The following is a 15,469-nucleotide window of genomic DNA, read 5'->3' on the forward strand; positions in this document are numbered from 1 at the left end:
TGCGAGAGTATAATAACGAATATGTTATAAGAGAAACGTCGAATGTTTCGGAAGAAACATATGGCAGTCTTGATTTCTTTTTGTTACTTTATTTGAATAAATTGATAAAGTTTGCTTTTTTTAGAAATGTGGTTTTCAAGAAGAAATAAAACGCATAGATTTGATATGTTATGGCCAAGAATTTAACCTTATTAAAAAATTAAGTACTTGCTATAGTTTCTGACGGAATTATCTCCTTTTTTAAAGAAATATGTCCCAATGATTTTTTCAAACTATATGTCACACCAAATAGTGCCTTTTGTCTCAACGTATGTATGTAGATTATGGTCACTCGATATCCTGTAGCAAAATCTTCAATATAGTAAATGGGAAGAGCTCCAATTGTTGCGCACGATGGCAGATGGACTCATTCGGGTCTTCCTCGATACTTATACGAAATAAGTATTGTCTTATTGAAAATCACACGTTTAAAAATATCTCTCGTTTATATGCCAATAAAATTTGCTTTTAAAAAATCTAATTATTTTTTTTTATCACTTAGGAGTGTGGTATCACGAATCTTCAATTTTTTTCAAATTGGCAGAGCTTTTAAATATTTTTGAACAATTTTATCAAATTTTGAAAATTTTAATTATGCAAAAGAAATTCTAAATGATTGGTATCAGCAGAGAAATTTTTAAAAATAATAAACATATTCCAAGCTGAAATTAGAAATGTAAAAATAAAGCAAATAAAGCTCCAATATATGTTCAAAGCAACTTTTCTGATTTTCTACTTAAGCTATTTAACGATTTAAGTAAACCATCTTAAAAGTAAATAGAAAGAAAAACGAAAGCGTCTACGAAAATCGCATCTTCCAAATGAACTGTCGCGCTGTGCAGAAGGTGGCTATTCAAAATAAATTCTAATTATACACTGAATTTAGAGACGCCATGTATATATGTTTGCTCGTACATACGCGTTAAAATAAATGCAGTTGGGAGCGCTGCTCTTGAAAGAAGAGTGATGTGCCTTCAAAAAACGCTCAGTACTTTGGCAGCGGCTGGCTAAGTAAGATGATTTGTTGTATGTTTTTGACACAAATTGAAACGGTTCGCATTCCCAGCGTTTTTGAAAATATACATACATACAAGAATGTATTATATGTGTGAAGATCGAATCGCGTTGTGCGGAGTGAAATGAAAAAAAGCTAAAATGTAGAAAAAGTTGAAAATAATTTATACATACGAGTCTCTATGAAATGCGGGAAGCTGTGTATGATCGTTTTCAAATGTGCCGCAGCCAGTTGCATATGAAAAGGCTGTGAGAAATGTGCTTGTGAGATTTGTATTTTGTGACGAGGGAAGCTGTGCTGTTCGCGATATTAGGGATTTTTTAAGTGAAATTTTACGAAGTTTACAGCAACAAAATGCCACCAAGAAAACATGTAATGTGTTGGAGAGTAAAATATTCAAATTGCTTCTGCGCATTTTTTGAGATTCAATTTTGCTGTTATTGAAAAGAAATACATTATAATAAATATGCTTATGGAAATTTTTTCAAAAAATTTGCATGTATGCTTATATGTTATGCTATGTTATGTCGTGTTATGCTAAGCTATGTTGCGTTATGTTGTATTATGCTGAGCTATGTTGTGTTATGCGGTGTTGTTTTACGTTGTGCTATACGGGTGTAGTGCTGTATGTAATGTTATGCTATGCTATGTTATGTTATATGACATTATAGACCGGATATATGATTTACATACATATGTACATACATATGCCTGTTTATGTATCTGAAAATAAACTTTCTTTAAGTAAACAAAAAATATCATCCAAAAAGTTCAGCGGACCGCTAAAAAAAATTCATTAAAAAAATCTCTGAGATTTTTTTCATAATTTTAATAAAATAAAAATCAAAGTTAATCATTTTTTCTAATGTTTTCTTTGGAAGATCTCTAGAATCTCTATACATATTATCCTAAAAATCCAGCAGACCCCTAAATAAATTCATTAAAAAACTCTCACATTTTTCTCCATTATTTTAATAATATAAATCAAAAGTTAAGAATTTTTCATTGCAAGATCTCTAGATCTAGTTCTGAATATGAAATTGTATTTTTCTATACACTTATATCTATACATGAAATCACATTGTTGTCCAATTAGACTCAAAAACAAAAATATTCCATCCAGTTTTCTAGTAAAAATCCAACACTCTCCATTAAAAATTTGTATACCATTATTTATGAATCGAAATTCAGCAAAATTTATCTTCATTAAAAGCATAATAAAAATCAAAGCCAAACATGATAACGAATAGCTGAAATATCTCGCACATGCTATGTTTACAATAAACTATTTGAACCAACAAGCTCAGCGCGAAATGCCGCAATCAATTTGAAACAACAACAATTAGTGAATAATCTCATATGCCTGGGAAAACGAATAAATATTTTCATCTGTTAGATACTACTTAAAAATCTTATATGAAATTTATGTCATATATTATTGTGAGCCAACAAGTTAGACATTGCGTATACGCCGCGGTGGCCTGGGATCCAGCTACAATGAATTAATGCACAGCGCCACGCGAATATGAGCGCTTATGTGTATGTATATGCGTATGTGTGTGTGCACAAAAGCGCCTACATATCACTTAGCAGCTAGAACAATTGCCAACTAAAATCACAACAACAAATCTTCATTGGTTGCTAAAAATAAATGCGAACAAAAAGGAAAATAAACAAAGAGAGCTGCTCAAAATCTCGTTGGCAGCAGTGAGATAAATTGCCACAGCGCTTGATAACTAGCTGAACGCTAGCGAGTATTGAAAGTATTTATGCGCCAAGCAAATCCACATGGTTAATGATATATGCATGTACAGGCGTGAGAGCGGAAAATGAGTGTTTATGTGAATTTTATTGTCAATTCTAAATTTTTCCATAAAACCGTAGGATAGTGATTTCAAAGCCGCTTGCCTCTCTGTGTATATATAAATATATGGCCACGCAAACCTTACCACTAAAAATTTTCAAGTACTATCTATATTTGACTACACTTTAAAGCGGTACTTTTTGCGGTATAGAATTTTTAATTTAGATATAAGTTAATGCCATGTTATTTATCAAAAATATTAAAAATGAAAAACAAAACACATTCAGCTATTGATAAATCAATTGAAAGATCGTAAGCTTTACAATATGAGCTCGAAATGTAAGAGACTGACATGCGATGAAAAAATGATATTTTTAAATTTTAATTTAATTTCATTTACACTATATTAGAAATTAATGTTTTATTTCATTTTTTTAATTGAAACACGAAGTTTAGTAGGTGTATCATTTTAAAAACAATAAAACAAGCCGCTTTTGTATAAGCACAGAGAAGCTAATTTGCGTTTTACTCATTAATAATTAAATTAAAAACTATAATTATAATGAGATAATATAATTTAGTTTACTTATGTTTACTAAAAACATAAAAAAACAAATTTGAAGAAAATTCCGAACGAACGAAAAAGTCCGAAAAAAAAATTAAGATAGTATAGTGGTAAGGTTTGCGTGGTCACGAGAGTATATCTTGTTATAAGCGCCCTCTTTGTCATAACATGAACGCTTTCCTTAATTACCGCGGTCTATGTTTGGAAGACACTGCACTGTCTGAGATTTAAATTTGCTGAAAAAACACCTCCTCCCACTCGATTATCTGTTTTAGACCTGTCCGTACATATACATACTTATTAAGCGGGTATTTTTTTTATAAAATCGTGTATGCGGAAAATGTTTTACGGATCATTCTGAACAACTATGAAACTAAGGATCGAAAATCAGTTTGATCCAGTAATATTTGAGATTTAAAAAATCTAAATAGGTTGTATGCGAGATATGTGATATACTATAGTTGTCCGATCTTGCCGATTCCGAAAAATGATCAACAGAATATCAAAATGCGCCTATGTATAAAATTTTCGTTTGTTTTTGTTTTGGCTCCCTGTAAATTAACCCGCTCTAATACTTATTCCTAGGTCTTTGTCCAATTCACCCCATCCCACTCTTCATAAGAAGGGAACGCAATATTGGGAACCGAGTTCAAGTATACCATAATTCTAAAGAACCAAATAATCCACAATGATAAGTATATTTTTCTCAGTAATGTTTGGAGTTTCAAGATCTCTCCTGCTTTATTCAACCAACAATAATTGAAAAGCGCTGTTAACAGACGCAAAAAACTATAACTATTTCGAAGTTCCCTACTTAAAAAAAATGCAGAAACTTCCAATTTAATGAGGAATGCTTATTAACATTCGAAAGAAAAAATGTTGGCATTTATTATTTAAGGATTATCTTTTGGAAATGTTATTCGCGGCTACGTCTCAGATGGTTTATCAGTTGTGTCCAACTTTCGATGACTCGTTCGAGCATTTCCACTGGTAACTGGCGCGTATTGGTCCACGGCCTAAATCGAAGAAGTGGGAAGTGACTCCATCTTATTGAATAAAAATAAAATGTCGCCGAGATCACGAGCTTCGACTTCAGGTATCATAGAGTCGGCTTACATGGCGCGATAACGGTTATGTTCTCACCGGCATTTCATTTTTGAAGAAATATGAACCAATGATTCCAACGGGACACAAAACCACAGCAACAGTTGTTTTTTCTGGATCAAATAGCAGCTATTCGTAAAAATTCGGCAGTTTACGTTTTACGTTTTAGACTCGAAAACGTTGGATCTCTTTGAACTTTTCAAGAGTCCATGGAACGAAGCGAAGTTGCTTAGGAAGGTCAAGTGGCTTTAGTTCTTGCACAAGCTGTATTTTGTTCGCTCGCGTGAAGTCGTTCCATACGTCAGTGCTGAACAATACTGAACAAAAATTAGATAAAGCCTTAACATGACTCCCGCGTTATCAGTCAAAAAAGGCTATTGAAGAAATCACCTCTACTTGAATCACCTGTTATATGCATATATAATACTTTGAAATATTGGCATAGAAACAATTTGATTTTTATATCCCCAGAAACTCATTAAAAAGGCTCATCAAAGAAAACGAAATATATATAATAACGAGTAAATAAAATAAGAAATATGGATGCTTCGAATATTGCTTTGATCAAAATTGAGAACACGAAGCTCCCATAGAACTAAAAATCATCAGGATGAATGCAGTTCATTAAGTAGTTGTAGCATCATCTAAGAATTTAAGTATTTTACGTAGGTCTGTGAACATACCTTTAAGAAATACTATACTGAAATTCTTAATAATATTTATTTTTTCCAATATTATGTAAAATAATTGTTTACAAACTACCTTCTTCTCTCTTGAATGCTCTCAGTAAACTCTAAATCTCTCTCTCTTTAAATTTCAGTTTGTCTTTACTCGTGCGCGCTCTTGCCGCTCCCACATGTGCGCTCCGCTATTTCAGTTTTCCTCATATGCGTTTGACACAAAGACCCACTTTTCTCAAAATATCACCGCTCTCTCATGTACTCTCATGCGTTTTGTTGTTGTTTGCAGTTTTTGTTTTGCTAACATAATGTGTCCACATTTTTACAAATAACACCGAACGCGTGCCAAACAAAAGTTGTTTACAATTCTTGAAACATATAGGTGAATCGATGACATGAGTAATGTAGCGCGGAGAAACTAAGTAGTAAGCGCTTTTTTAAACGATTGCCGGCTAATTGAGCACCTGTACATTTTGGCACTTGCAAGCAATTAACAAGATGAATGGCGCTTTGTTTTATGAATGAAAACGTGATGTGCAGAAAATAGGTGAAAAGTGTAATGGCATGACCTCGCTGACGGCGGAATTTGCAATAAAAATAAAAATAGGCAAATAAAACAAATAAATTTGCCGCCAAGCTGCTCAGTGTACAATGCTTAAGTTGCTTCTGTCTTTAAAATAAATGATTAATTTGTGTATTTATTCTCTCACGAATTTTAGAAAAACAAAAAGAAGCATCACCAACACCAAGCTCAACAACAGCAACAACAAGTGTCGCCTGTGCAATCGAGCAATAAAAGTTCTCCAACCAAAATGGAAGGCAACGCTGAGTCTTGCGATTCAACATCAAAGCAGCTTCCCTTTAGAATTGAAAAATCAACGGTATTGGGTCGCTACGTGGTGGCGAATCGCGACTTGAAAGCCGGTGAACTGCTCATTACAGAGGAGCCTTTAGCCATTGGACCGTGTGTTTCAGCGGATGCCGTCTGTTTGGGTTGTTATATGCCAGTGGAGTTGCAGTCAGGACAATATCGGTAAGCTGGAGTAATCAAGGATACAGCAGGCTTATTCTGTATATTAAAAATATTGTTATTAATTGCTTTTAATAATAACAAACATTTTTTCAAAGAATGGGTATGCGAAAAAGTATGAACCATTCAGTTGTCAAGGCATATAACATGGTTAGAAAAGAAGAAATTAATTTTTAGATTCAAATATTTGGATACACTGTGCGTCCTATTTGTGCTATTCGCGTCACATAATTCCTTAAATATAAGAAGGTCATGTAAAAAGAATAAATAGAGAGCAATTGGTATATTGCGTCGATCTATTTTGTATATCCATGGGACTATGCTACGTATGTATATATGTATGCCTTAAAATAGATAAGATTTCGTATTAAAAAAACTTTTAGAATGTTTTGTCATTGCTTGACCCAGTGTTGGGAAAACATGGCTAAAGGCCAATTTTCGAATATATCGATTCAATAAAGCAAATCAACGAGTCCGACCACTATTTCGATTGCTTAGCAGCTAAAACTTGTACAGAAACCCTTTTGGAACCATTTAAATAAGATTGTTGAAATGGTGGTCAAATCATTCATATTAAACAAGGAGGATTTGCTTTGTGATTGGTGGGATTGGTAAAGAATAATCTTTTATAGCTAGCCCTCTACAGCTAAAATGTTGAATCGGATATATCCTATTAAGTTTTAAATAAACCGTTGGAGGGAAGCAATCGCCTAGAAGTGGTTAGCTATGGCCAATAAGAGAGAGATTGTGTTTCAAGAAGCCAAAGTCTCCAGGAACTTGGCGTCTCAAGAAAATCCTATCTTCCCAGTTTTTGGTCGATGGTGACGAAGGTTTCTATGAGAGTGACATGATGAAATTATCTTCAAAATGGCTATAAGTTACAGGAAAAATAATCGAAAAAGGATATTTTCCATCAACATCGGATCATGATAACCACATTACATTTTTACTAGGCATAATAATGTAAGAATTAATAATATTTCGATTGATACGTAAGGTTTTATTGAGCGTGGCACTTTAAAGGAATAAAAGATAATACGGAAAGCACTTCCCATAATAGGTAACCCTGACTACAAAATCCGATCCATATAATCAAATGCACCCATACTTTTCCCTAACTATACTCAAAGTCTATGAAACTATGAATGATTTTGTAAGATTTGCTCTCGTTTACATGAAACAAAATAAGAGATGTATTTACAGTATCAGTTTTATTTTGAAAAGTAAAGACACATTGAAGTAAACAGAAAGACAAATGTCGAAAATGTTTTTTTTTGTATTTCAATAAAAACCCCTTTTATGAGAATTTCTTGTATAGTTTTTCAGTTAAAAATCTTGCTTAAAGACTTGGAGTAATCTACCTTCATATGGTGATCGCACCTTTCTTTCATCAGTCTAAGATCTCGGTGATATCGCCCTCCTGGTTCCACTCTTTATTGGTTTTTTTATCCGAAAATATTTCCAGATGAATGTCTATATACAAGGTGCGTTCCAAAGTAAACAGAACTTTTTAAACAAAAAACAGAACAAATGGTTTTTTCGGCAAAATCAATTAATGTTATTCAAAATAGTTGCCTTCTGCTTCAATACAGCTTTTTGCAAGGTTCAAAAGCATGTCAAACGAGTGTTTTTAGATCGGTGGAAGGCTTCCGATTTTTTCTATTATGAGGTACTCTGATCATAAAATGATTTTGTACCGAAATTGAATGAAATCAGGTCACACCTTTCCCAAGCGCATATAACTTCTTTCAAATATTGTTATTGCTACCAATAAGTTTACATATATAATTTCGGAAATTTTTCATTAATTATTCCTCCGTCGCCCACTCGATGAAATGTTTATGGCTATATATTTGGATCAATATAAACGAATTTTTTTTCGTTTCATACTCTAAAATATAGCTTCTTAGAACGCTCTAGGAAAGGCTCCCGAAAAATGAGCTCCTAAATGTAGCGGGAAGGTCCTCCGAATAACGGATTTCTATTTTTTCTTATAATCAGATAGAAAAAATTAGTAACTCGCTTCTAACCGGATAACCTTCCTATTACAATTATGAGCTTATACTTGGAGATCCTTTCTTAGAGGTATCTATCAACCAATTTTTTCAGAGTACGCAGCGAAAAATAATACATTTAATTTTTTTCGACCCACGCTAATATATACATATGTATATATTTTATATTGTTTCGAAATCTATTCTAAAAAATAAAATACTAAATTATTGGAAGAAAATTGCTTTGTCACGCCATTAGTCCAAACTAGCACGATTTAATTGATTTAGATCTGTTTCTGTGAGTCCTTTTTACCGCCCACCTGCACAAAAACAACATTGAAGAAACTATAAATTAGAACGCTGTTTAAATGTATCTTTTGTTTATTCTGTGTTGTTTTTGAAATTTTTTAAAAACTTAAAATTAACCTAAAAGGTGACAACTGTGAAGGTTATTGCAATAAAAAATTGTATATTTGTTTTGAAAATTTCCCGAAGACACACCCACTAATATGAATTTCAAAAATTTTGCTTTCAAAAATTGTTTACATGCAACATTTGAATGCGAACGCAGCGATGAGCCGACAAATTGTATTTTGAAAAGCTATTTTTAATAACAAAGTATGATATTTGAGGTTATTTTTAGAAAAATTTAAAATTTTATTGAGTTTTTAATTTTGTTTTGGCGCTGGTGCAGTTTGTGTTTTCGATCACGTAGATCGAGATGCGGAACTATTAATAAAATTATATTTCATTTACAAAAACAACTAAATGCAAATAAATTGGTGTATCGACGAAAACATACAAACATATATACATACATATATGTATGTGTATCTATATATCTATAGTTTTTTACAAGATTTTAAGTATAAGCAATCAAGTTTCGAAACTGTACCCAAAACATTTAAAAAGGCGATCATCATGTGAAGCGCTTCAGTCATGCCGTGACGGTGCTGAAAAGCGGAACAAACTAAGTAGTTTGAAAATTTCTAAAATTTTTTAAAAGTGGCTTTAAAATCTGATTACAGAAGTGAATTTGTGAATTTCAGAATTTTTCAGTTTTTGAAAAATGAGCCGCTGACCTTTTAAGGTAGCAGCAAGGATTCAAAAATAATATGTGTACTAAAAATTTTCCATTTTCCTCCCCTTCAGCTGCTCGGCTTGCAAATGGCCAATGTGTGGCCCGCAATGCCGTGGCTTGCATCAGCCCACAGGACACACCGCACAGGAGTGTGAGCTGCTGCGTACGCATAAACTGGGCGAGTCGCTGGAAGCCATACGCGACAAACCGGATTTGGTGAAGAACTACTATGAACTCATACTGATTGTGCGCATCTTCCTAATCAAACAAAATGCACCGGAAATATACGCCGACATATTGCAAATGGAATCACATACGGAGCTGCGTAAATCCAATACCGAATTGTGGCAATACTATGAGCAGAATGTGGTGCAACGGCTGCAAAGGGATTGGGGCATGGCGGCGCTCACCGTCGATGAGATACACACCGTTTGCGGTATTTTGGATGTGAACTGCTTTGAAATTGGTCAAAATTCGGCGAAGGCACGTTGTTTGTACAAGAGCGCGTTTTTGTTGGCGCACGATTGTTGTCCCAATACGGCGCACACCGATGATCCGCAAAGTTACGCGATCATTTTACGCACATCGCGTGCGATACGAAAGGACGAGGGCATCACACTGAGCTATGCTTACACGCTGCAGGTGAGAAAGAGTGTCGAAGCGTAGTAAAAATTGTACTAATTTCTTTAATTTAACAATCAGGGCACCCTTAAGCGTCGCGAGTTCATGCACGCTGGCAAATTGTTCTGGTGTTGCTGTCAGCGTTGCGCCGATCCGAAGGAACTCGGCACAGATTGTAGCGCGCTGTTGTGTCCGAAGTGTAAAAGTGGATCTGTACGTTCTGTAGAGCCACTGAATCAGTCGGCGGCTTGGAGGTAAGTTTTAGTTTTCATAAGCAATATCGTCTCAAATCTAAATCAAACTGATTTTTGTTATAAAATATGATTACTTTTTAATTTTTTTGGAACTAGTTGTGATCGCTGTGACTATACGCTAAAATCGACGGAGATTGTGAAATTATTAGACACAATTAATATGAATTTGGAGAGCATAGATGCGCACAATATACCGGGATTGGAAGGTTTCCTAAAAAAGTAAGTAACAATACAAGCATTTTTCCCTAAATATGTTCTAAATAAGGTTGAGTTGGAAAAAAGCGAGAACAATGTATTTTTCAACTAGGACTTTGCCAACAAAATTTTGAGGGAATATTACATTCTAGAGAATTATGATACAATGCAAAATTCGGAGAAACCTAAAATTTACCATGCCCACTGCCTACACAACGTTAGAACCATTGAATTTAACTGTTAGAACAGGTAAAATAACTGGAAAAACGACACACTTTTAAGCGAAATCTCATCAACCTCGACAAGTTCTCTACCGATTTCAACCAAATTTGGCGCATAACATTGTCCTATGATTTTTATGTCACTGTTTCAAAATAAGGAAGATCGGATTATAACCACGCCTACTTCTCACGGCAGGTCCATAAAAGGTCCATCATATTTTCTCACTTTATTGCCTCACTGTTTTCAATATTACTTAAAATCCCCAAATATATAGCTCTTTCCACTTAATGAAAAAGTGAGATTATGTGTCATTAATAATCTCTTTAGCAATATTGTAAGGTAGTTGTGAAGCGAATATCATTGGTATATATTTACTGTAAATAACTTTTCTTTCACAGATATGAACGCGTGCTCGGACCCAATCACTACCTACTGCTTTCAGCGAAATATTCTCTCTGTCAAATCTATGGGCGTATTGAGGGTTATCTGCTACATACAATGCCGCTGGAAAATGTAGAGAAGAAGGAGAATTATTGTCGCCATTTTTTGAGTATTATTAATGTCTTGGAACCAGGGCTAACACGTTTGAGAGGTAAGCAAAAAATATTAGTGCTTCAAGAATAAAATTTTATAATACATATGTATATTCAAACAAAATTAAAAAAATAAGAGAGTAAAAAAATAAAAAAAGTAAAAAAAAAATATATAAAAAAAGGGGAAAAACCAGTCACAAATAACAATAAAGGTTATAAAAATTTGTAAGAAAATTTACAAAAATACTTAAACAAAACTAATCTACCTTCCAGGTCTCATTTTATATGAACTACATGGCGCCATAATGATGCGTTCACAGCGCTTGATGATGACCGGCGGCATAGGTGAGGCAGAATTCAAGCGTAACATTAAGGAGGTCATCAAATGTTTGCAGGAGAGTCGAGATATTCTGCTGTTAGAGCCGATTGGTTCGAGTGAACATGAAATGGGCTCAGCAGCGGCAGGTGCGCTAACAGAAATGGGCGTCAAGTGAACCGGACAGGATCACTTTCATCAGTTTTTTAGTGCAACATACATTTTCGTATGCATTTCGCTGTAATTTTTGACCTCGAAGTTGATTTTATGCGTGGTAAGCTTTATTAGTGATTTAATGGTTAGTTTACACTCAATATTGTTTTCTCCTCAGGTGCCGTAATTTTGGCTGTACTACCGACCATTCAAGTCACAACAACACATTCGCATACACATACATATTTTTCATATAGTTTCAACTATACATATTTAGACACAAAAGCATCTCATGACTACGAGTAACATAGTCTTGCATGATCATGCACAAACTTACATTTATAAGCATGGAAATAATATTTTACTCTCTGAAGTACCATTACCAACATATACCAACATACACATACCACTACCAACATATCTGCCACTATATTCCATACATTTGCATGTATTCTTTTTAGAATAAAATCTTTCATTACATTTTTTTAGTTTTAAAGTGTTTCATACTATATCGCCCTAGAAATACAGGGTAAGTAAATTCATCAAAGCAGATCACTAGTCTATTCTCATTAATGCATGGTGTTACTTTTGAGGACTTTACTTGAGAATTTCCAGAATTTGAGAGGAATTCACTCAAGATCAATACATTTTCATCAACTTTATTTCGTTAGTAATTTCAATTTCAAAATCTAAGATTATCAATCATATAGAAATACCCTCTTATTTCACAAATCATGTTCCATTAAACATATTTCACAAGATTTTTGTTCATAAATAGTAAAAAATATATCTGAAGTCACAATTCATCGATCATAGATCAACAATATAACATAGATCGATTCAGTAGTCATACAATAAAACATAAATCACAATTCATCAAAGAAAATTCATGATTCATAAATTTTTATTCATATATTGCATGTCATATATGAAGAACCATCAATCGTCTTGCACCTCATGGATTTCTCTACTCATTGCACATTCATCGTCAATGATCCACACTTCACTGATTTCACCTTCATTATACATTAATGGCTCACCTTAAATATTTTCCAAAATTATTTATTTAGCATGCTCCATTTAACATAGACATGAACCGTAATATTCCGAAAAATTTAAAGAAGATTTTTCACAATTATTTATTTAGCATGCTCCATTTATCATAGACATGAACCATAATATTCCGTAAAAATTAAAGATTTTTTACAATTATTTATTTAGCATGCTCCATTTATCATAGACATGAATTATAATATTCTGTAAAAATTCAAATATCATAAGACGATCATTTGGTTGAAATTTATCATTTATTCACTTGCATGGTATTTGACATTCATCATATCACTTCTTCGCTTGTTTTATTTTTGGAATCACCATTTATTATTCATTCCTTAATCATTATGCATGTTTTATTCGCCAAATATTCATCAATGGTTGATGCATGGTTTATTCGTCATTCAATATTTTTAAATCATAACTAAACTTATTTTCACTTCATTTATTATATGATTTGTAAATCATCACTTAAAGTTTGAAATTTATCATTAATCATCCCAAACATTCGTCACTTTCCATTTGTCACAAATCCGATTTTCCATTCTCCATTCAATCATTCGTCACTTTCCATTTTTCACAAATCCGATTTTCCATTCTCCATTCATTACACACCACACAATTATAATTAAAAGTTTCACAGTTTGAAAACTATATAAATCCTTACTCAGCAATTATAAGAAAATTAGTCATTAAACAATCACATTTCAATCAGTACATTCATTCCTCATCACTCACTTCAAATCAGAATCTTAAATCAAAATTCATCTAAGTCAAACTTAAAGAAGTTTTGCATGCTGACAACTAAAGAAAATGCAAAATTTATAGCAGTTTTGCATGCTGAAAACTTAAAAACAAATACATTAATAATCAACCGTAGTTCCGGATTATTATTTGAAAAATCACTTATTTATGATTTAATTGATCAGTCATTAGTCGTTGCATGTCTCAGTCAATCATCAAATCTCACAAAGCACCTTTGCATGCTAAACACTTGAAAAATATCAATCCTTACTCATCAATCATAGTTCATAATTAGTCATTTTGTCATTACTTTCCATTTATTCGAATATTCACTTATCATGGGCTCCATACTCGTATCATATTCGGTAAATAAAGTTACTAGAGTATTCTAGTCTCACTTTTCAGTCATAATTCATGATACGTGACTGAAAAATGTTTTTTCATTCATTCCTGATCAATCTCATTGGAAATTAGCCATTATTCATATAATACGAGTATGTCATAGGGGTAAAAAAAATCGGAGAATGATAGTTTACTAAAACATTTATGAAATTGATAAAAAGTTGCATGTGCGAAGTAGTTCATAGATCGGTTAATAAAGCCCGCTACTATTATAAAATCAGAGCGCGGAAAATAATTTTAATTCAAATTCAGGAGAATTTATGAAGTAGCTTCAATATCAAAAATTATGCTGGAAGGAACATTGTCACTGTAGAGCTCCACAGAAAATAATCTGGGATCCGCCGTTGATATACATACAACCTAATATCTATTATGTATTCCATCCATTTATGACACATTTCATATGTATATCTTTTTGGGTATATAGTTTATTACATATAAACTAGAAACAATGCATGATTATGAGCGGTCATCAGTTCTCTATCACAACCATATACTATGTATTAGATTATTTGAAATTACTATTGATTATTTATCCCCATCTTTTGTTATTTTTCACATTTCATAAATTATCGTTAAATTGAACCATCGTATTTGGCCTTTATTATCTGTGACCTACAATAGAATGTCATCTGTCATCTATCATCAACCATTTGCCACAGATAATGTTATTTGGATTATCTTTGATATGTTATCTGCATGTTTCAATCAAAGAGATCAGGCATATCAGGTGCTCTCATGTAACCATTATAGATTATCTATCACCTTCGTTCTTACACATCAATCACCACTCAACAGACATTATCTACATTGAGTTGCATTATTCAAGCTACACAACTGGACTTGATAATTTGGAGCAGATAACACCACCAATGGCCAGTCACCGGCACTAAAGGAAATCCGGAAATTAATTGTTGCTCTTCTTATTATTGTAATCTATTTTAGAACACGCGAAAAAGTAAATTTAAGAATTTATGTACATGTATTGTATATGAGTATGTAAAACATAGTAGTATGCCTCTAAATAATTGAATAATTTTATGTCAGTAATTAAAACCATTTGTGGTATAATAACAGATAACCGCAAAAAAAAAACAGCATAATGACGTCAAAACAATTAAATTACACTTACAACATTTGTTGCATGTTGAATGAGGTTATAAACCGCAACAGTGCGCCGCAAAAATATAAAACTCATACAAGTTTTTATTCGTAGTTGAGAGTTTATGACATTTGGCATTTCGGATGGTCTATGCGGCGTCGTTATGGTCGGTAATTATAAAAGAAAACAAAAACAATTTGAAGAATTTTATGTACATCGTGAGACACGAATATAATATAACGGTGTATTCGTGCATAATATGGCATCAGAAAACATTGTTCACGGTCTTTCAAGTAACTTATCGTAACTAATCGAAATTCGATTATAAATTTATAGGTTGTCATGATTAGTAGACCGAAACTTCTGTAGTAAATAAATAACGTTTCTGCATTTTTTTTCAAGGGAAACATAATAGCAATTATATCATCTGATATTTAGCGCATTATCAGTTTAGCTAACTAATTTTTTCAATAAAGTTGTGTTCCTCTCCAGGTCGGAAGAATGGGATATAAGTGAGCCTAGGGATCAAGAAAGGCGCAATAAAGACTCAGAGTTCTTGAAC

The 15,469-nt window shown here is 33.0% G+C and overlaps 1 protein-coding gene across 2 annotated transcripts; it reads left to right on the forward strand.

Moving 5' to 3' along the window:
- The first annotated feature begins 1,164 nt into the window (after positions 1-1,164).
- On the forward strand, positions 1,165-14,902 carry LOC126756464 (SET domain-containing protein SmydA-8). Of its 2 annotated transcripts, XM_050469532.1 has the most exons (8): positions 1,165-1,426; positions 5,927-6,240; positions 9,384-9,954; positions 10,015-10,187; positions 10,284-10,406; positions 11,003-11,196; positions 11,411-11,727; positions 11,785-14,902. In XM_050469532.1, exons 1-7 carry the CDS (start codon positions 1,409-1,411, stop codon positions 11,629-11,631), a joined length of 1,614 nt encoding a protein of 537 aa, XP_050325489.1. In that variant the 5' UTR covers positions 1,165-1,408; the 3' UTR covers positions 11,632-11,727; positions 11,785-14,902. The 2 variants fall into 2 exon arrangements, with proteins under 2 accessions (XP_050325489.1, XP_050325490.1); XM_050469533.1 differs by lacking the exons at positions 1,165-1,426; positions 5,927-6,240 and adding an exon at positions 9,182-9,321.
- Positions 14,903-15,469: the final 567 nt, after the last annotated feature.

The sequence above is a fragment of the Bactrocera neohumeralis genome, chromosome 4 (genome assembly GCF_024586455.1).
Source record: "Bactrocera neohumeralis isolate Rockhampton chromosome 4, APGP_CSIRO_Bneo_wtdbg2-racon-allhic-juicebox.fasta_v2, whole genome shotgun sequence".
Taxonomy (NCBI): domain Eukaryota; kingdom Metazoa; phylum Arthropoda; class Insecta; order Diptera; family Tephritidae; genus Bactrocera; species Bactrocera neohumeralis.

Excerpts from the sequence above, each read along its gene's own strand:
- LOC126756464 (XM_050469532.1), top strand. Across the intron at positions 10,188-10,283 it reads AATCAGTCGGCGGCTTGGAG|TTGTGATCGCTGTGACTATA; the intron begins GTAAGTTTTAGT and ends TTTTGGAACTAG. Across the intron at positions 11,197-11,410 it reads AGGGCTAACACGTTTGAGAG|GTCTCATTTTATATGAACTA; the intron begins GTAAGCAAAAAA and ends TCTACCTTCCAG.